Below are 23497 nucleotides of genomic sequence, written 5' to 3'. Positions count from 1 at the left end.
GAGCTCCGGTTTGACCTACGATGCCCCATCCAATAATGCTGCTTGGGGAGCCTCAGTCTAACGGAATTGCGCTGGCGCAACAAGAAAGTAATGCCTGCCTGAGGAGCTATTGTCGGCACCCGGTCGGATTCGAGAGGGAACCAGGGCCTCAAAGAATTCTGAGGTGGCGGCCCTTTTAAAGGAGGTATGAATGGCAAGTAAATTGACTGAGTTGACTAGTACAGCAGTGGAACGAAAACTGCTTGATGGTGGCTGGGTGTGAAATACAGAACTTGCCTTCTGAGTGTGGATCCTAGAGGGGGTGCTGTCAGAAAATCGGAAGCTGCCTGAAGCACTTCAGGGTCCATGGCCATACCCAGCCTACGACGGGAAGACAACAGGAGCTGATTCCAGGCCTCAAGCTGGGACAGACCTGAGAGAATCTGAGCTGGCACGGGGTCCTGGGCCATAGACTTATTGGGGCAGCTTGGGCCTGGACTCTAATTGGACAGGCTGGCTGGAGGGCCATGTACCGCTGAGGTACTGCAGGCCTTAAAACCAGACTTACTCCTTTTGCGGTCAGCAGGAAGCAAGCCAAAATCTGCTATCAGGTGATGGCAGGACCATGCTTGTCTTTCACGAGGGAGAAGCCTGTGACAAGAGCTGGGCACTGCGCAAGAGCAGCTGGTGGAGGAGATTGGCCCCTGCATTGGCGCAGCCAGTTTGGAGGTTGGGAAGCATTGTGTGCATCCCCCCTGTCCTGCGCCCTGCCACCACACACCCCAGGGGCACACCCAGAACATGACAATACAGGTTGGGACAAAGCATAAATGGAAAAAAAACACTGAAGGCACTCATTGCACAAACAGCCTATGCCCTCATAACATCATGGACCCTGTGCACTGTTTAACTCTGCACACTCCTTCCTGGAGAGGAACTACCCTTGGTCAGTGGTAGTGTTGCCCCCCGTCACGCTCAAAAGTAGGTTTGGATGGTGAACTCCACTCCAAAGGCAGAGTTTGTGGACTTTTTCGCACTGCAGAGCGTGTTTTACTCGCTCACGTATGTCAGCATCAAGTTGACGAGCACGAGCGAGGAAAATCCACCCCCCAGCAAGATTTTTCTTCGTTTCGAGTGTGGAAAATCAATCTCCTGGCGAGATTTCTCAAAGCGGGCAGTCAGATTTCTCATTGTGAATCGTCGCATATGCTCACGGCCGTTCACATTGAGAAACCATCCATTCGTGTTGAGAAAGCTGCTGCTCGAGTAAAAATCTACACAAGTGACAGAAAGGAAGCAGCGCCCGCTTGTGCTGTGCATGGTGCTGTTCGCGATGATTGCACATTGCGGACAAGCACCTAGCACTGAAAATCACCTTGAACTGCATTTATCTAATGCACTCTGCTACTCATAGAGCTTCGTGTAGTGCGGCAGAGTTATTTTTGCACTATGTGGAGTAACTCCGCGAACTCTGCCCAAGCTTACTCAAAAGTTGGAAAATAAAATGAAAAAAAAAACACGTTTATTCTTTTTTTCTTTTTCAACTTCTACGTGCTGCATCCTGGGGGTGAAGCCATCGTGGGGGAGTCTGGAGAGGAAGTGATAAGCAGCACTGCTATTGGTGGGCATGCGGGTTTGCCCGGCCGTCTCAGGCTGTCTACAACCCAGCTGCGTTGCTGGGTGGAGACAGCAAAGCAAAGGCTCCCAGTCTCTCTGGAAGCACAAATTCCCAGCACAGAGGCCAATCCTGATGCTGCTTTGAAACATGAAAGCAGCGTCAGGATTGACTGCAGGGGAGGCAGGGAGCCTGTACTGCAGCAAGGACATGGAAAATAATGCCGGGCGGCAGGCGGAAGGTAAGTTCTTTTTATTTTATTTTTTAAATATTTGTCATCGGTTTTCCCTCCCACCTTGCTCTACTCCGCCCGTACTCCAGTCACTACTGGCAGGGGCAGTTTCTCCATTAGTGCTCAGGGGCTGCGCCCTCTGAAATTCCTACACATTTAAAAACATATTAAAGAGATTGATTTATTTAGAGATACGATTGTATCTCTAAATAAATCGATGTATTTAATTCTGGGCTGTCCATTTTTGGCTACCTGCCTCGCCCCGCTCTGCGCAGGAGACGGAACCAGGTAGTAAAACACATTTCTGAACTGTAATACAGGGCGCAGGGCTTTCTGTTCTAATGCCCTTCATTACCATTGTGGTCTAGGGTTGTATGCACTCTGTAGGCCAGTGACACATCAGCGTCCCAGTTTCGGGCGTCTGATACTTCATCCCTGCGTGACTTCAGACGTCTGTAATTCAAAGGCATAGGTCCCACCCTTTCCTCATAGATCAGAGTAGATGCAAGTACATCATCATGCTAACCTCCCCCACTGTGGCACCCCAGGTCTAAGCAGCAGATTGCTAGTTTTGTTAGAAGTGGAGCTTCTGTATTTGTTCCCCATGAAATGCATCCAAATAACGAACAGGGTTCTTGTACCCTTTCGAAGTTCATCCAAGAATCTGAGTCAAGCGGGACGATTAATAGGTGCTTACAGTGGACAGTTCTCTGATGTATGACATTAAAACTGGTGGTTTCTCCATGCCCCTAAGTTAACACTGATGCCAAAAACATGGATTGACTTGCAAACACTGAATGTTAAAAACATTTCAGTGAATAAGTGCCTCTCTTATTTTACATGCTTTACTTGATCTTGCATTCCCTAAGAGTAAGTTGCTTATCTGTATTTTGTTCTGTGCATACTTTGATGCTTGAGCCATGCCAGGTGTTTATGAGGGGCTCTGATTGAGCACGCAGGCGCTAAGGCTGCAGCATAACAAAGTGCCTGTCAGTGGTTTGGCCTCTCTACAGAGCACACAGAACAATGTTTATGTATTCCATTTGCAACTGAAATTATGTGGATATGTGTGTGAAGGGGGTACACAGATATTAAAATATTTGCAAGGCAAAGGTAAGAGGAATTAAAATGCTTACATTAGAGGGAGTGCAGTGCATGTTTGGGGCAGTGAAGTGACGGAGATCAGAGGAAGTGCATTCGGTGAAGAGTGAAAAGTGGATGCTGAAGAGAAAAGAGAGGTGGTTGAAGATGTGCAGATGGACAAGATATGCATAGAAAACGAGGATACATATTTAACATCAAGCACACATAACTGAAGGCCAAAACTCCTTCTACAGTCCTCAATGCTATTTAATTCACAGACTCACAGTTTCAGATTTTAAACATTTACAATGTTTAATATTTATAACAACTTATTGCTGTAACTCATCTATCTTAAACAACTAACACCCACTGAGAAAGCCAATATCACTGGCAGGCTTTAGGTGTATGTCAGTTATTGTGTTATTTATCTGGATACAATTACATCTCAGAGAAAAAACAAAATACCTGTCAGGTGGAACACCTTGGGAATCACAGAAATTAATTTGACATGTTTTTTTATAGAGAGCCCCCACTTTCTTCATCCCACTTAAAGACCTGTCTGCACATATTTCTAGAATACTGGTTGCAGCCAGCAGCTGTAGGTGCTTCTCGTAGTCTGGTTAGAGCATATTTTTCCAAAATGAATGCTGCTTGCAGTGCAAGGCACTTGTCAAGCATACATTTAGAGGGCTAAAGTTGTCATGCTGTACAATTTACACATTACAGTAACTGTTGAACATATTAATGCAGGAAGATATGGGGCAGTTTTTAATGTGTTTAATATTTCAAGACTATACGTTACCACTGCTTTATAACCCTTGCTTTATCGCTACATTCATTTGCTTTGAAATTCACCATTTGTTAATCTTTTTTTCATTTCTTTCTCTGGAGAGGGACTCACACTGTACCCCCGGTTTGTCCATTGAACTTGTTCGCATCACTCGCTATATAAATGTCATGCCCAATGTTTACGCCTCAACACTTTCAAATGCCACCAGCCGCCACTGCTCAAATCACTGTATTATCACCCTCACTAACCTATTAACAACTGTTTCGGATTTGCGGCCAAGTACATTACCACTGCCCAGCATCACACAACCGCCTGAATCACAACACTACTACCTCTACCAGTACATCACTTTCACACCCAGCACCGCTGTTCCACCACACAGCACAAGTCTCTAATTTCAATACCATCTTCAGTACCACACTGTCATCCAGTGCAGTGCTCTACAACCACATTACCATACAGCCACCCGTACAATTCCACTACCCCTCTACAAGACAACATTGCTTCCAATACCATAATAACATCTTTAAGAACTAACTCTACCCCTCCACCACACCCTGAAATAAAATCCGTACTACTCTACTACCACCCTACTGCAACCAAACATCTAACCCACAGACAACCTACTACCCACAGTATCAGACTACAAAAATACACCAATGCACCTCCATCTCTATGTCACAAATTAACTTCTAGCAGTGAGCTACCCGCACCACTCTTTTGTATGCGACACTTTGATAGCATCTTCATTAGAAATTATCTATAGCTTTATAGAGGGGGGAGTGCCTACATAAAGCTATACAGCACTTATTTATGCTTGTCACACAAATGTCCTTCAATTCTTGCATCTTTGCTGTTATAAATTTGTAAAAAACAAAATCCCAATGAATATGCTTTATATTCATGAAAATATTCGGTTGTATTTTGTTACAAGTGTCTTACCTTTGTTAACCCGGTATGTGTACATAATAAACCTCTCTCTCTCTCTTTCTCTCTCTCTCTCTCGCTCTCTCTCTCTCCTCTCTCTCTCTATCTCATGAGCCTTATAATTTAATAGTTCATTTTTCATAGCACTATATTTTGACTTTAACTACAACACACTTGTGATGAAATTGTATTTATTTCTGAATGTATGTGATTAACAGAGATTATTACATCGATATTGCAGACAACATTTTTTTTGCTATAATGCATATTTTCCAGGTAGTACAAAATTTCATATAATTTTATTTTCACATTTACCTTTTTCTTCAAAGATGACAATTTACATTACAGTAGCAGGTCATAATATCACACTGTCATTTCAATACATCTTTAAGAGCGTCTTTATTTTCTGTGAGAAACTGGTCAAAATTTTTTACTTTTGAGTACAGTTGGTGAGTTAATTTAATATCGCGATCTGGTTTCATCTGATAAAATCGATACATATTGGCAAATTCTTGTGCATAGGGGAATCCCAATTTTGAATATTCTTCTGTTGAGATCTGAAAAGCAATTAACAGAAAATGCATACTTTGTAAGGAATTGTTAGTTTAAAGGCAATTTGACGCTTTGCTGTCACTTTACAAAGAATAAAGCATCATATCTGCACTTTTCAGCTGTTAGATTATTTTTAACACAACAGGGTGGTTTTGCAGGCGCATCCTGATCTTAACTTCAGTTGGTGTTGAATTTTATTGAGGCCAAGATTGCGCCGGTTTTTCGAGGACTCACCCAGAAAGGGAATACTTGAGTCGGACCTGGTGCAGCCACCGGTCAAAGTCCATTCAAAAGGGTGGGCGCTGATATTTCGAGTTCGTGGGGGGTGTGGTGAGTGAGTGTAGGGGTGGGGTCAGAAACGTAGGCTAAAAAGAACAAAATATTCTGAAACTAATTTGTAGCCTTTTACCTACAGGTAACTGCATATGAAATATAATACCCACACCCTAAATAAAAAATACATGCAAGTCAAACTCATCTGTGGGAAATGCATTATTCTGGTCGGAAATCTCAGCACTTCAGACGTGTGTGAAATCGGTAGGGCACGTATGTGAATCGTGATTGGTGCCTTCCGAAAGTGACATGTTCTTACAGCACTTGAGATTCCTGCCTCGAACATGAAGCACTGTGAATGGTGCACAGACATAATATCGACTCTAAAATATCGACTGGACATAATATCGAGTTTTAAATATAGACTGGACAAAATATCGACAGGACAGAATATAGATAACCAAAATATCGTTTTTAAGGTAAGTGATGTAATATCGACTGTTAAAAATATAGAAAGTTAAAATATCGAAGTATATAATATAGATAGTTAAAAATATCGATTTTTTAATAATATCTAATTTTTTATAGTGTATTTTTGTGTTATAATATGTATGAAAAGTGTGTATTTATGTTATAATTAATTTTTATTAATGAATTTTGTTTTTATAATTATTGCGTAATTTAATTCTGTAGCGGGTTGTGGATTTATAGGGGAATAGTGTGGGAAGTAATTTAATTATAATTAATTAAATATGTAAATTTATTTATTGATAGTAAATTTTAATTAATTGTTAATTAATTAATATTTGTTAATTATTTAAATTTTAATTGGTAATTAATTTTAATTAATTGATTAATTGGTACTTATGTCAATTTTACTAATTTATTTTCTGTAGCGGGTTGTGAGTTTATAGGGGAATTGGGTGGGAAGTAATTAAATTATAATTAATTAAATATGTAAAATTATTTCTTGGTATTTATTTAGAATTAATTATTAATTAAGTATTTATGGGTAATTAAAAAAATGTTATTTGCCAATTAATTAAATGTAATTGATTAATTGTTAATTATGTTAATTTAAATAATGTATTTTCTGTAGCGGGTTGTGGGTTTATAGGGGAATAGGGTGGGAAGTAATTTATTAATAATTAATTAAATAATTAAATTTATTAAAATGTATTTAATTTGAAATAATTGTTAAATGATTTTTAATTATTGAATAATGTATTGTTATTTTTCAATTATTAGTATTAATAGGTGATCAATTGAAATAATTATTGTTAATTAGTAATTTTAATATATTAATTATTATATAATATAATTTTTTCAATTATTTTTAATTAATTATTAATAGATATTGATTTATACATTTTTAAATAATACATGAAGTATTTATTTTCACTAATGTTGTATTCTCTGGAGTGGGATTAGTAATTTTAACCCTTACGCTATCCAAAGCTTTCCCTACTGTTGCGCCCACTGGAGTGGGAATAGTAATTTTAACCCCTACGCTATCCAACGCTTTCCCTACTGTAGCACCCACTGGAGTGTTAATAGTAATTTTAACCCCTACGCTATCCAACGCTTTTCCTACTGTTGCACCCACTGGAGTGGGAATAGTAATTTTAACCCCTACGCTATCCAACACTTTCCCTACTGTTGCACCCACTGGAGTGGGAATAGTAATTTTTACCCCTACGCTATCCAACGCTTTCCCTACTGTTGCACTTTTTGCAGTGGGAATAGTAATTATTAACCTTACGCTATCCAACGCTTTCCCTACTTTTGCACCCACTGGAGAGGGAATAGTAATTTTTACCCCTACGCTATCCAACGCTTTCCCTACTGTTGCACCCACTGGAGTGGGAATAGTAAATTTTACCTCTACGCTATCCAACGTTTTCCGTACTGTTGCACCCACTGGAGTGGGAATAGTAATTTTAACCCCTACGCTATCCAATGCTTTCCCTACTGTTGCACTTACTGTAGTGTGAATAGTAATTTTAACCCCTACGCTATCCAACGCTTTCCCTACTGTTGCACTCACTGGAGTGGGAATAGTAATTTTAACCCCTACGCTATCCAACGCTTTCCCTACTGTTGCACCCACTGGAGTGGGAATAGTAAATTTAACCCCTACGCTATCCAACGCTTTGCCTACTCTTGCACTCTTCGGAGTGGGAATAGTATATTTTACACTTCTGCTATTGTACGGTAATAATATTGGATATTATTTAATTATATTATGTAACTATATATATATATGTTTTAACAAATACGATTGTAATTTTTTTAAATTAATTTCATTAATTATTTAATTATTATAAGTTAATTTAAGTATTTTTAAGTATATTTTAGTAATTGTAATTGTAATTGTAATTGTAAATAGATTTGTTAAGCGCGGTTGCTGCCCACGGGCGTCCAAGCGCTGAGTAGTAACAGAGATGGGGCGGAGCAGAAGAGTTAGAACTCGGAGGATTTGGCAAACAGCAAGGTTTTCAACTGCTTACGGAATGAGAGCAGGTTCGGGTTGGACCGGAGTGGTAGAGGAAGAGCATTCCAAAGCTTAGCGGTGTTCAAGGAAAACATCCTACCACCGGCCCTGGCTCTCTTTACTCTGGGAATCACTGCCAGGAAAGCCTCCGTGGAGCGAAGGTTCCTATTTGGGTGGTAGGGGATGACTAAATTGTCGTTGATTGCTGGGCCTGTCTTCCAGAAGTCCCGATGCGCAATACATAGTGCCTTGAATGCCACTCTCTGCCTTACTGGCAACCAGTGTAGGCTTTTTAGTCCAGGTCTGACTGACTGGGTTCGCGGAATCTGTAGCAGGGTACGGGCTGCGCAGTTCTGTACCACCTGCAACTTCCGAAGAGTCATCTCAGGGGCCCCTACATATAGGGCATTGTTTGTGTCTAGGCGGGACTGGATGAGGCCTTGTACTGCCACCTGTTTGGCTTCCAGTGGTAAGAGCGGAAGAACCTTCCTCAGGGTTCTAAGTAGGCCAAAGCATGTGGCGGACAACTTGGTGGCCTGGGTGGAGAAAGAGAGCTTTTTGTCCAGCCATACTCCCAGGCTCTTTACATTTTCCTTAGGGGCGGGAGGGGGCCCAGACAGGGGGGCCATAAGGAAGTGAAAGGCACTGGCGAGGCTGGTCCTAGGAGCATGAGCTCTGTTTTTTCTCCATTTAATTTGAGGGAGGAGTTAGTCATGCACTCCTTGACGTCCTCCAAACATTTTAGCAGACCTTCCGGGGATTGCCTGTTGTTCTCTTGTGCCAGCGAGACCACTAGTTGGGTATCGTCGGCGTACGATACGATTTTAATACCGTACGGTTCGACGACCCCAGCCAGTGGTCTCATGTATACATTGAATAGCGCAGGGCTCAAGGAGGAGCCCTGCGGTACTCCGCAGCTTAGTGGTTTGCTGGATGACACTGTGTCACCGTCAAAGATCTGAAAAGATCTATTGGTCAAGAAGGAGTCAAACCACCTCAGTGCGTCGCCTGATACTCCGATGGTATAGAGACGGTTCAGCAAGGTGGCATAGCTGACCGTATCGAAGGCTGCACTTAGATCAAGTAGGATCACTGCCACTGATCCTCCCTGATCAAGTACCCTTCGAGATTCTTCGGTAACCGCTAACAGGGCGGTTTCAGTACCGTGCTTCGGTCTGAAGCCTGTCTGGGACGTGTCTAGTAGAGAGTTGTTCTCTAGGAACTGGACCAGCTGAGCGTTTATATATTTCTCCAGAACCTTGCTAGCCCAGGGGAGGAGTGAGATGGGGCGGTAACTGGAGTGATCGTCAGGATCCAGGTTGGGTTTTTTTTAATAGCGCCCGCACCATGGCTTGTTTCCAAGCGGTGGGCACTGTACATGCGGAGATGGAGGAGTTTAGTAGCTCCAGGATTACAGGCAGGGTGGCTTGGCATGCCTGCATCAAGACTTCCGGAGGAGCTGGATCGCGAGGAGAGCCCGATTTGACTTGACGTGCCACTTTGCCAAGGGTGTCAAGGTCAAGAGGAGGGAAGTGCTCAAGAGTTGGCTGGTCTGGGGGAAGAGGGGGTCTTGGGGGAGGTAGGTCAGTTGCATCAGGAATTGTGGCTGCTATTGGAAAGGTGGAGTAGATTTTGGAGACTTTATTGTGAAAGAAATCCGCAAGCTCATTACATTGTTCCTGAGTTTTGGCCGGAGGGGGAGCAGTATTGACACTGGTACATTGTTTTATTATGTGGAAAATTTCCTTGGGCTTGGATTTGGCTTCCAGAATTTTGTCCGAATAGTAGGGTGCCTTGGCCGCCCTAACCCCTTCTCTGTAGGCCTTGATCGCCTCTTTGTAATGTACCTTTTTTCCGGTTGGAAGTCTAGTCGCCAAGCTCTCTCTCGTTGCCTACAAAGGCGTTTTTGCTCTCTTAGAGAATATGAGAACCAGGGTGCTGATTTATGCATTCTCTTTGAGGAGGACCTACGAAGAGGTAGGATCGTGTCCAGAGAGTTGGTGATCCAGCCTACGTAGTTTTTGTTTGCCACATTGGGGTCTTGGCAAGGGGGTGGATGGGTGGAGTCCAGGTTGTATGTCCAGGATTCCATGGGAAGTTTTGTCCAGTTCCTCCTTGTTGTGACTTGAGGGGATGACTGGGGGGTTTTGTATGTAACCCAGGTGAACCGAATCAGAAAGTGGTCCGACATTTTAATATTAATTTAATTTAACACCGTTTTTAATAAAGTCGATATTTTTATAAACTATATTTTTGTAAACGATATTTTGTACTCGATATTTTTGTACTTACCTGTTTGTAGATACAAACTCGATATTCTGTCTGTCGATATTTTGTCAACGATATTATTGCAAGTCGATATTCTGTCCCTCGATATTATTTCAGTGATCCACTGTGAATATGTTGGTTTATAAACTTTTTGATGCATCGACGTCACGGTGGGCGTGTGCCACGGCGGCCGGTGGCCGTCCGAACTGCGCAGGTGTAATTTTTTTCCGCACCGCGGCTGAATGTCCGCCGTGGCAAAGCGGTTAAATGTAAGTATACGATAGAAGGCAGCACTTTAACATAAGCTAGAGTGCTGCACATTATGTGCTTAAGTACTCATCATGCTCTCAAAAATAATATTTTTAGTAATACACAATCAGAATGAACCCCCTACAAATGTTTTTATGGGTTTACAATAAATGGACGCATTCCAGAATAGTCCCAAAGTAACTCTCAAAAAGAAAATTAAGAAACCTCAAGTGAATGTTTTCTTAGGGCCTTTACTAGTGTAAGCAGACTTTAAATGTGCTGATTGAGCATCTGCACAGAGAAATGCACGAGAAATAACTCTGATTAGTAAGGATATCATTAACCATTCAGGAACAGTAGTAATTTTTTTTACAAAGGTGTGGAAACTGTTTTTATGTTAATAAAGAAGCTTGTAAATATCGGTCGTAACAGATCCTGCCCCCTTTGACCTCTGGCTTGGGGATGTTTAATTATATCCATGTAGTCAGCCAAGTTTAGGAAAATTGTTACTTTCCATAGAAGCGCAAAGCTTCCTGAATTTACCCGATGAGGGGTAGTTAAAATGATGCCCATCCCTGCTGCAGCACAGAGTCTATTTTTCCCCCCCTCAGGTCCCATTTTCTCTTTTTTGAAACGCCCTCAACTCTGCAATTTTCGAATCTGATATATTTTTTAGATCTCGCCTAGCGTTGCAGCGCACATACGCAGAGCTATTGTGATCGAGGAGATTTCAGAAGTGGACATGAAGCAACCCCCATCTTTTTCAATGGCTGGCGTGATCGTTTATGCAAAATGGTGGCCTCCGATTGAAAATGAGGCTTCTTTGTTCCTGCCCAGTCTCCTTTTGGGATGGCCCATACAGACTGGATCGCTTGCTTGTTGGCTGTCGTGAGGCTATTTCTTATCTTTAGGAGAAGTGTACTGAAGGATCATGTTTTTGAAGTCTTGTTTTCCCATTAGCATTAAGTGTTATTTTTCCCAGGCCAATAGGACAGCAGTGGCGCTACGTACAAGGAGAGGTAGGGTACTTTTCTAGTTAGTTTCAGTGTTGTGCTTTACTTAGTACCCACACCCTCCCATAGTCCGTGTTCTCCTTCCTCCCGCCTCCTCCCATTGTCTGAGTGTGTTTGGTGTTGTGCTTTGACCCTGTCCCAACTGCAAGCTCCCTAGTCCGGCCCTGCAGGAGGTCTGCTGTGTTGGTGCCTTCGGTCGTCTCATGTGCCCCCACCCACTTTCCACTACCAGGGGCATTCACCCCTTGGCTCTCCTCTCTCCGGGTGGTAGTCATCCACTGCCTTGGAGGATTAAGGGGGCGCAACCTCTTGCAGGCTGGCTGGTGGGCCGAGCGGAAGGACACTCACTTCAACCCCCTCCAGTTGTGGGGTCCATTGGCCCTGGAGCCCTCATCGAATCGGCTGTGCTCTGTTCCATGATAGCCACCCACACCCTGGTTCCAGTGGCTCCTCGGTCTGCAGGGGGTGTGGGCTTGGGTATGCCAGTGCCTTCATGCTCATGCTGCACGTAGCTGGTGGGGCCACCGAAGGCTGCGCACCTAGGCCCGCTCCACTCATAGGCTCGGTGGTGTTGAGGATCCACTCGGCCAGATGTGGCACTGCGGGCGTCTGGTCTATGTAGGAGGTGAGGCCATTATCTTGCCTGGGGTCGTTCTGTCCTCCCGGGCGTCAGGCAAGGCAAGTGTGCCCGTAAAGTGCTGCGCTGTCGAATGCGGTTATAGCAAGACATAGCTTTGCCCCCCCCCCTTTTGTGGGGGTTTTCTATGGTCTCCAAACGATGCCTTGTATGACCGGCTGTCCCTGTCTGCGGGTGTTAGGGCAGGTCTGACCTGGCGAGATCCGGCGTGCAAGCGAATTTGTGTGGCAATTTTTCAGCATAAGAGTGGCTGGGCTCACGCTTGCGGAGGGCTGTGTTTTTCAAGGTGTGGCATACATGCTTAAGCAGCACCAGCGAGCGTTAACATGCTACAGGTTGGGGAATACCTTTCCCTAGTCTTGCACAAAGCGATCTCGCCGCAATCGTTTCCACTAATGTTAGCATGAAGGGTCCCAGCTGGAGGTAATCACACAAAGTGCAGATGGCAAGGGATATCATTTATGCCTCTCTTGCTATGCATTTGGGCAAAAACCGGTAAGCTCGACAGGCACTGCGATAAGGATACTCCTGCAGAGCTTTGGGGGCTAACTACCGGGAGAAGAGAGGATGTGACATAACCGCCGGATGTGCTGTCTGTGAAGCGTGATATTCCAGTTCAAGCCTCGGCGTTGGCTCAAAGTCCTGTGAGTGTGGGAGAATCACTCATGTCCCAGTGCCTAGTATCAGCACCTAACATGAGTGTTACGTATTTTCAGGTAGGTAAAAAGGAGCATTTGGTGACCTAATAAATTTGTGTCATGCTGTGGGCCACATTTAATTGCAAAGGATGAAGTAATTGTAGGAAAGACTGGAGGACACAGGAGTCTTGAAGATGAGAAGTTTAATAGGAACACATCTGGAGCAAGTCCAGTCAAGCAGTTAATGACCCCATCATTCTAAAGCCAAGACGTACAAACATATTCAAAAGATGCAGTAGCATGTGAGCATAACAGAAAGCGATTGACACAAGATGTCACGAGTGGAACCACGTGTCATCTCGTGTCAGGAACAATATGCAGAGTACAGTATACAGTATACAACACACCTCCCTTCCTGTAAATGAAAAAAAAAAAAAAAAGAAAACAGAAAAAACAATAAAACTCTAAAGAATAATCTAACACAATTCAATCTTAACAAGAATAATCCCATACAATTCAAACTTAACTCATGACAAAATCCTTGTATCTTGCAGGAAGACGGTGAGACCTATGGCAACTTCTTGAGAGTTCCATAGGTGGAGTGGTCCTTACAGCCCTAGTGCTGGTATTCTCACCCAAAAGATTCCCAGAAGTGATTTCTGCATTTCCAGGGCCCCCACAGCCAGAATCAAAATCAAGAAAGACGTTGCTATCATCGCTTGACACAACCGCATCCATACCTTTAAGTAAAGCGCTACTGTCATCCTCAGACGCACACATACCTTTGCCTTTAAAAATGGAGACTCTGTTCAAATTCCAAACACTCCCGTCCTCAACTCTGACAGCATGCTTGAAAACTTCAATAACTTCCTTGGGATGTGACCAAACTTGACCACCCTTCAAAACACCTTCCTTCCTTTTTATGCGAACAAAATCACCAACATTGATAACATGTTTGCTAACGGATCCCTGCTTGGCTTCCATCCTTTCTTTCATCTTACCTTTATACGCACTAACCCTGTCACGAACCAAATCATAATCCACTTTTGAAAAACCACAATGGTCACTTAAACTTCTTTTTAACCACCACGGAGTTAATCTGGTACTGGGTTTCCGACCCCTTAAAAGCTCAAATGGGCTAACCATAGTGAAAGAGTTAGGAGATGTTCTATAAGACAATAACATAGACTGAAGAGCATTACGCCAATTCAAATGACCTTTAACAGAAAGTTGGATAGCCTCCTTCACAACTCTGATAAATCTTTCAACTTGGCCATTGGCTTCAGGATGGAACACAGCAATCTTGTTGTGCGTGATCCCACATTTGGTGATAAAACATTGAAAATCCTTGCTGGTAAATTGTGGGCCATTGTCAGTCACTAATTCTTCTGGGATTCCTTCCCTACAAAAAACTTCGTCCAAAAATTCTACTACATTCCTGGTTGTTATTTCCCCAACCATTTTTACCTCTGGCCATTTTGAGAAATAGTCTATCAAAACCATACCAAATTTCTCACGTTCAGGTAAAACGGAAAATGGACCAATGAAGTCAAGGCCTAACTTCCGCCAAGGACCGAAAGGGCACTCCACAGGGCAAGGTTCAGGACGTAGAGGAACAGCAGACTTGTCACTGTTGGCGCACTCTGAACATTTTTTGACATAGTGTTCCACACAACTGTCCACTCCAGGCCACCAAAAGAAATCTTTTATGCGTCTCCTGGTAAAGGAGATTCCTAAATGCCCCTCATGGGCAATACCAATGATAGTATCTCTCAAAGAAAAAGGAGGAATGAATTTATCACCTCTCATGAGAACCCCATTTTCGATTGCTAACTCATCTTGAACCTTGGCATAGCTCATCATTTCACCTGAAAACTTCCTTTGTTCTGGCCATCCTTGTAAAATGTAATTTTTAACCTGAGTCAGTTCAATACTCTTCTCCATTTCCTTTAACCAGGACTCCTTGCTCAGATCAAATTTCTCACCAAACACTAACATAACGTCTTGCGAAGTGAAAGCTACTTCACACTCATCGTCATCACACGGAACATCACAAGAAGTGTGCAACCTGGACATGCAATCAGCATGAATGTTAGTTTTCCCTTTAACATATACCATCTCAAAATGAAAAGATTGTAGCCTGGAAGCCAACCTAGCCAAACGAGCTGATAAAGTGCGACCTCCACCTGGAGCCATCATGTAAATAAGGGGCTTATGGCCAGTCTTAATAGTGAATTTTGTTCCCCACAAGAAGGTTTTAAAGTGTTCGGCTGACCAAACTGACGCCAATAACTCCTTTTCAATGACTGAGTAGTGTTTTTCAGCATCCCTCAAGGCCCTTGAAGCATAGGCAATTATCCATTCCTTCCCGCAGTCATTCTGCATGAGCACAGCTCCTAACCCTGTGCTACTTGCATCAACCATGATGGTACATTTTTTACCAATAACAAAAGGTCTTAAACAAGGTGCATTCACAACAAAAGCTTTAAGATTCTGAAATGCCCTCGTCATTACGTCAGACCATAAGAACCTTGCATTTTTTTTTAGAAGTGGTCTAAAGGAATCGACTTTTGAAGAAAAGTTTGGAATAAATTTGGCATAAAATTCCATTAAACCTAAGAAGGCAACCAGTTGTTCTTTTGAGACTGGAACCGGGGCTTTGATGATACTCTCGATGTGTTTTTGCTTAGGTCTGATCCCAGCACCACTTATGGAATGTCCCAAATATTCAACTTCCTTTTCTCTAATTTTGCACTTATCAAGGCGAAGAGTAAGACCTTTAGAGGATAATGCAGAAATAACACTCCTTAAATTATTATCATGCTCCTCTACATTTTTCCCAAATACAAGAATATCGTCTTGAAAGGCGATAGCTCCTGTCAACCCTTCAAGTGTCTCTTTCATTAGCCTTTGAAAGACGGAAGCGGCACTAGCCAATCCGAAAGGCATGCGTTTATACCTGAAAAGACCTTCTGGCGTAATAAAAGCCGTCAGATTTCTGGAATCATCATCCAAAACGACCTGATGATAGGCACTTGCCAAATCTATACACGAGAAAATCTCAGCACCTCCTAATGTCGAAACCATCTCATGCAGATTTGGCAAGGGGTGAGCATCTACCCAAATTGAATTATTTAAACTGCGAAGATCAACACAGAGCCTCAATTCGCCGTTGGATTTAACCGAAATCACGATCGGAGAAACCCACGGGGAGGACTCAATGGGCTCAATGATGTCCTTGTCACACAAGTCCTTGAGCAAAACTTTAAGTTTATCCCTGTAGGTAAGAGGGACGTTCCTGACTCTGTGCCGAACAGGAACAACACCATCATTGAGCTTAATAGTGTGTTTGAAACCCAAAAATTGTTTTCCACTAAAAACATCAGATAATTCAGATTTCAATTTATCGATCAGGATCACTGGTGTTAGCAACAGAGTAGACGGGCGGATTGGCTCTTGGATCTATCTTAATGCCCAATTGATCTTGGTGTGGCCATCCTAACAGGGGTTGCCCAGACTTAGCGACATAGATTTTACCATATGTGGATTCAGCGGCAAAGGTGATTTTCTCCCAAAAGTAACCCACTAATTCAATCCTATGTCCAGTATAACCCCCTGGGGAAATGTCAGATTCAAGTAACATTTTGTTTGGCCAATTTTTTTTTACAACATCTTGACCCAATAATGTATACCATGCACAAGTGTCTACAAAGATATTAATTGTCTTTCCATCTATAATTACATCACAAGATGGAAATTTACTTACACCTTCACTACCACAAATATTAATGACAGTATTTATATCGTTTTCATTAGAATCATAGTCATCAAAATCTTGAACAATGTTAACTTTTTTTGTAGTGGATTTGCAAAACTTTGTTAGATGCCCTTTCTTATTGCATTTCATACACATTTTATCAAGGGCAGGACAAACTTTAGAATTTGCTAAATGGTTTGAACTTCCGCATCTGAAACAAATCCATTGAGTGTTGTTCTTCTTATCACTTTTAGTGTACTTAAATTTTGAGTCACTCTTATTATTAGCAAAATCATTTTTAGGAGTAAACGGTTTCCTAAATTTCTCTCCTTCCTTGGAAACGCTAAAAACATCTCCTTTTTTGCTCCCTCTTATCTCCTTTACAAACTTCTCGGAGTGTTCAATTGACCTTGCAATGTCAATGGCTGCGTTTAAAGACATATCCGAAGTTGTCCAAAGTCTTTCCTGGACCTTTTTATTGTTTGTTCTCATCAGTATTTGGTCCCTTAATACCTGTTCATAGTTAATATGTTCGAAATCACAAGTTACGGCAAGAGATCTGAGAGATGATACAAAATCATCAATTGGTTCATCTGCAGATTGTTTGCGAGAGTAGAAGATAAATCTCTCCATGACAACGTTCTTTTTCTTTCCGAATCTAATTTTTAATTTTTCTGCCGCACATTCATAAACATTTTTTTCACCAGGATTAGTTAAGGGTGGAAGAGTAACAAATTCTTTTAGTCCAATCCCCCCAAGGCAATGTTTTAAAAGAGACAATTTTCTCTCAGGTTCACACTCAATACCTTCCATTACTTCAACATAGGCTAGGAAAACAGGTTCCCAAATTTCCCATTCCATTGGAGGATCCCCTTTATTTGCCATAAACGAAGGAGGAGGAACAATTCCACTCATATTGAAATTTCAATGTTAAAAAAAAATGTTATGATGTGTAAGAGAATGAATATAGAAAAAAAAAATACCTTAAACAAGAGACCGTTGATGAATGGAAAAGATGTAGAATCCAAAATAATACCTCTGAAGAAATCGAGTTGAAATTTGATAGTGTCACGAAGAAAAACGGACTTAAAAAAAAAAAAACGAAGAAATACAACTCAACTCGATAGAATTCACCAATCTAAGATGGACGCCATGTAAATTGCTTGTTTTCACAGTCGATGGGCTTGTTTTCAGAGCGTATGACGATCCCACGTAAGCAACTCGATGATTTCACGAGGCTCGCGCATGCGCGCGTGTAAGCAGGGACTCGAGCGGACAGGACTCGCGCTGAAGCCAACTCTTCCAAATAAAGGTAATTAATCACAAAATACCTTGAGAGTGGAAGCGAGTGCTGCTTAGGAGTCCGCTTGACAGGCGCTGAGTCGCTGAGTCGCTGGGTCGCAATGAAACAAGCCGTTCAGAAGAAATAAGTCAAATGTTGGAAAATTAATTTTCCTCTTTTAAAATACGATGAAATAATCCTTCTAGAGTAGTAAGATAGTCTTTTTTTTCCCTCGTCGCCAGTGTAGGAAAGACTGGAGGACACAGGAGTCTTGAAGATGAGAAGTTTAATAGGAACACATCTGGAGCAAGTCCAGTCAAGCAGTTAATGACCCCATCATTCTAAAGCCAAGACGTACAAACATATTCAAAAGATGCAGTAGCATGTGAGCATAACAGAAAGCGATTGACACGAGATGTCACGAGTGGAACCACGTGTCATCTCGTGTCAGGAACAATATGCAGAGTACAGTATACAGTATACAACAGTAATCCAGGTAACAGAGACTCAGAGCTGGAAGCAGGGAGGCGCGCCGTCCGTCACAGTCGTCCCGTTCGCACTGTACACTGCACTATGGGTCAGCAGCATGACGCCTCGGCTGTGAGTGCGTGCCTGTAGTTCTTCATTAGAGATAAGAAATCTTGTTGCGCATCAGAAGGTGCTGATCGTAGTGGCCGGGTCTCTGTGCTAAGGCAGTGTCGGCCCTGGTGCGACCGCTAAACCCTATGCTTTGGAGGGTTAAATGTGCAATACTGCAGTGCGATCCAACGTACTAATTCTACATATACCATCGCCCTCTCACGTGTGGGGGAGGTAAGCCCCAGCAGCTGTGGTTAGGGTGACCAACCGTCCGTAAATTTCACGGACAGTCCGTAATTTTGGCTGTCTGTCCGTTGTCCGTGAAGGATTCTTTAACGGACGCCATTTGTCCGTAATTTTAACCGGGCACAGCTTGCCCCCACCCCCCTTCTTGACTCCGATGCTGTATGAAAGCTCAGACCCCCAGCAGCTCTGTAGAGGCACAGCGCAGCGGGATGGCAACCCTCACACCTCCAGCCCTTGCTGAGCTGTTAAGAGGTGCTTGAAGGTGACAGAGGGAGGGGCTGCAGGTTCAGGAGCAGGGGGCATCCATTCACATGTAAACAGCCCTGAATGCGTCTTGTATCTGCTATTTAGAGGGGGGCTCACACATTCCATTTCTACCCAGGGCACCAAACATCCTAGACTCGGCCAGATTACACCCCTGATTACACCGCACCTGCTTCTCTTCACCGAGCTTAATTACTGTCACTAATTTGTAAGCAAACCTCGGTTCTTCAAACATGCATAATGTAATACAATAAAGAAATGCCACAATCGCACCCACGCTGATTAACAAAGTATGGAGGACAATCAGTTCAATCAGTTCTCTTAGAGTATCTCCTGTAAGTACTGTACATCACAGTGGGGGATGGCATTTTGGACAGACAGCCTGTCTTCTCGTTGTCTTGTGCAGGAGGGGGCGAGAAGCCCAAGATGATACTAGAATACTGCATGCCCACCCCTGTGCCCACCCTGGTGGATCACGTTCCCTTTCCTGTGATGACTCCTGCTCCTGTCCCCCCATGTGGTGGCTCCAGTCCACCCCCGCCTGTGATGGCTCTTGTCCCCCCCTGTGGTGGATCCAGTCTCCGCCCTGAGTGGCTTCTGTCCCGGTCCTGGAACGGCCCCTGCAGCGGAGGGGTGAAGTTCTTGATGGGCCTCTTCTCAAAAGGGCTCAGCTCAAAATTAATATGGAAAGGTGGGCGAGTAAGTAAGTGAAGGGATGTGTGAATGGCTGGATGAATAAGTGAAAGGGTGAATGGATGAATGAAAGATTGAATAAATGGATAATGAGAGAGGATAGATTGATTGATGAGTGAGGGGAAGGATGGAGAGAAATGTAAATAGCTGGATGTATGGGTGGAAGGGTAGCTGGATGATTGATGAGGGGAAAGATGGATGAGGGGAAGGATGATGGATGGAGGGGAAGGATGGATGGATGGATGAGGGGAAGGATAAATGGATGAGGGGAAGGATGGATGGATGGATGGAGGGGAAGGATGGATGGATGAAGGGCAGGATAAATGGATGGGATGGATGGATGGGTGAGGGGAAGGATGGATGAAAGGAAGGATGGATGAGGGGAAGGATGGATGGATGACGGGAAAGGATGGATGATGAGGGGAAGGATGGATGGATGGATGATGAGGGGGTGGGTGGTGGATGGATGGATGATGAGAGGGTGGGTGAAAGGATGGATGATGAGGGAATGGATGGATGATGAGGGGGTGGGTGAAAGGATGGATGGATGGATGGATGATGAGGGGAAGGATGGATGGATGATGAGGGGAAGGATGGATGGATGGATGATGAGGGAAAAGGATGGATGGATGATGAGGGAAAAGGATGATGGATGATGAGGGGAAGGACAGATGGATGAATGGATGGATGATGAGGGAAAAGGATGGATGGATGGATGATGAGGGGAAGGATGGATGGATGATGAGGGAAAAGGATGGAGGGATGATGAGGGAAAAGGATGGATGGATGATGAGGGGAAGGATGGATGGATGATGAGGGGATGGATGGATGGATGATGAGGGGAAGGACAGATGGATGGATGGATGGATGTATGATGGGTGGGTGAAAGGATGGATGGATGGAGAGTGGGTGAAAGGATGGATGGATGGATGATGAGTGGGTGGGTGAAAGGATGGATGGATGAGTGGGTGGGTGGATGGTGGGTGGGTGAAAGGATGGATCAGTAGATTGGATGGGTGGGTGAAAGGATGGATGAGTGGGTGGGTGGATGGTGGGTGGGTGGATGATGGGGGGTAGGTGGATGAGTGAAATGATGGATGGATTGATGGATTGATAAGTGCAAGGGTGAATGAATGGACATATGAGTGAAAGGGTGGGTGTAAGGATGGATGAGTGAGTGAAAGGGAGGGGAGATGGTCAAAAGGATGAATAGATGTGTGAAGGAGTGAAATGATAGATGGATGAGTGATAGGGGCAATGGATGGATTCATGAGTGGATGAGTAGATGGATGGATGGGTGGGTGGATGGATGGATGGAAGGAAGGCTAAGCGAAAGGGTCGATGGATGGATGACTAAAAGAGTGGATGGGTGGAAGGATTAGTAAGTGAAAGGATGGCTAGATTGGTGAAAGGGTAAATGGCTGAAGGGATGAGTGAATGGATGGATGGGATGAAGAGTGGATGGATAAGTGTACAGATGGATAGGGTGAAAGGGTGGATGGATGGATTTATAATGGAGGATGAGTGAAAGGATGGATGAGGGGATGGATGAAGGGATGGATTAGTGAAATGATAGATGGAAGGATACATGATGGATAGGTTTGCAAATGGTTGAATATGTTTGGAAATGGCTGGGCTTACTTATATACTATTGTGCGACCTCTGATTTGTCTGTAAAACGTACCTATTGTCCTGAAGTTTTGTCCTGAATTTTGACCTCCTGTCCTGAATTTGTGTCCTGAATTTTTACACTCACCGTCCTGAATTTGCACCAATGCCAGTTGGTCACCCTAGCTGTAGTATGGTCAGCCTCGATCACTTCTCCCACTCAGAGGTTACTATGCCTCGAGGGAATGTCGGAACAACGGGGAAGTGAGGGGGAACACTGAGCAGGGAGCAGCTGCGGGCATCATTAAATGGAATACTCAGTGTGGAGCGAGAGTCAGCATCGCACAGCGCCAGACATTCAGCTGCATTTAGAGGAACTTGCAGGCTAACACCAGGTTATTCAGTTAGTACAATTGTTGGTGTAAAATGTCTGTGCTACATATAATGGTCACAAAGGCTGATCAACCTGTCGAGCGGGCAGCAATTTACAAGTGGCACGACAGATTGGAGTCGGGTCGGGGCAGATATTGCGTGTCGAGCTCGTGGACTCGCCCACCTTCACCATGTTCGTCCTTCAGCACTGTAACTTGGGCGGCCAAAAACAACACTCACAAGTTCTGTCTCCTTTCCTATAGGTCGAGCACAGTACTTGGTGCGTTTTAATGACAACTCATGTTTCTTGCATTGAGATGAAATACCACCAGTGCATGGGTCCCTTCGATTTGTGACAAACGATGTCTGCTTTGAGGAGAAGTGGCTGTCCGTTCTGTATTTTGAGGTGCTTTCATCAGCGCCAGTCGGGGTGTTTGCTCTTTGACCTGATATATCTGAAGTGCTCTTTCTGTTGGTATAGATGGTGAGGTTCATTGCATTTGTTAAGCTATTAGATTTGTAAATAACAATGCCTTGTCTAAATGTTTTAAAACCTAAAACATAAATAGAAGGCATTGTCATTTACAATGCCAATAGCTCAAAATTGTGTGAATGCGAGACCTATTGCATTGCAAATGCTTGTTTTTTAAGCACAGAGTTTCAAACCTGCAGGTCTCCCAACTGGTTCCAGACTGCACAGTCCCACTGAAGTCGATAATGAATTTTGAATGCGTTGTCTCACACTCAGATTACAAAGACCTTGACAGTATCAATTATACAAATCCTTAATAATAACATGATTTATTTTCAACAATACCAATAAACATTAATTCCCCAAGATACGAATGTACCTCAAACAGTCTCACAGATCATTAAAATACAAGCTTAAACAATAAAAAATAATATATGTACCTGGCTGTGGGCTATGCACACCAAACCCTTACGGAGAAAGTAACCGAAATCTATCCTCCTTCCTATGTCAGATCAATAACAGTCTACTTGCATTAAAAGAGGCCAATGTCGTTGTCATAGTTGCTGCTAAATATGTTTCATCATGGCTGCGGTTGGATAGACAGGGTTTTATTTTCTAGTCTAGTCACTACTTTGGTCGTTCTTAAGCCTCCTTGTAATCCCCATTTTCTATAAATCTCTCCTTAAATAATTTTTTAGTTACTTTCTACCCTAAAAACACTGGAAGCACTAAAACATAAAATCACGGAAATGAGCCAATTTACCCATATTACTCTTTAGAGTAGATGTGTGCTTCAGTGCTTAATCTGTGCAGGAACTTTCAGGTGCTAAGCACCGTCACTTTTTTAACAGGGCCGGGGCTAGTGAATTTTTCTCCCCAGTGAGTTGAGCCCAATATTTATTAAAAAGAAATGGACCTACCTGTCCTGTGTCGTCATCCTTCCTGCAGGATGGCCCACCCAGGTCCAGGCATGATGACAGCATCACGTTAGTGATGTCAGTAGTGCACGCCTGGCTTTCAAGGAGAATTTTCTTTCGCATTGTTTAATTATTACAGTTGTTTGCTGGCTGATGGGTGAGCTGCGGGCAAGGCAGACCGGGTCCTGGAAAGTTCCGGTCTCGGCAATAACCTAAATACGACATTGTCGAAGTAATAAAAAAGTGCATAGCTGCTTTCTGTTAGCAATTAGCATGCACTGAAATGAAAACCCAGCTGAAGCAGGCCATAAATTATTCCTTTTGACTTGTCATTTACATTGCATTCCTTGGTGGCCCCCCTTGGCCTGGGGCCCACCAAAACACATTATTTGCCAGCTATCTATTAGAGCCAGTGCCAAGGAGAATGCAGGTCACAGGTAAGAGAGTAGTAGATAGTACTACAACAAGTCTCTATTAACTAATCTGGAAAAGATTTACTATTATGTGTCCTCTTCACCAATTTCTTTGCAGCAAATAAATGTATAAGTTAACTGTCA

The 23497-nt window shown here is 43.3% G+C and overlaps 1 protein-coding gene across 1 annotated transcript in view; it reads right to left on the bottom strand.

Moving 5' to 3' along the window:
• Window positions 1-4800: 4800 nt before the first annotated feature.
• Window positions 4801-23497, bottom strand: part of LOC147730675 (nmrA-like family domain-containing protein 1) — a 143650-nt gene continuing 124953 nt past the window's right edge. Inside the window, exon 5 of the mRNA XM_086955437.1 lies at window positions 4801-5183. Within this exon, the coding sequence (XP_086811563.1) occupies window positions 4998-5183 (186 nt within the window). The 3' untranslated portion in view covers window positions 4801-4997. The remainder of the gene's footprint in view (window positions 5184-23497) is intronic.

The sequence above is a fragment of the Lissotriton vulgaris genome, chromosome 2_1 (assembly GCF_964263255.1).
Source record: "Lissotriton vulgaris chromosome 2_1, aLisVul1.2, whole genome shotgun sequence".
NCBI lineage: Eukaryota > Metazoa > Chordata > Amphibia > Caudata > Salamandridae > Lissotriton > Lissotriton vulgaris.
This window is presented reverse-complemented; position numbering and strand designations above follow the sequence as displayed.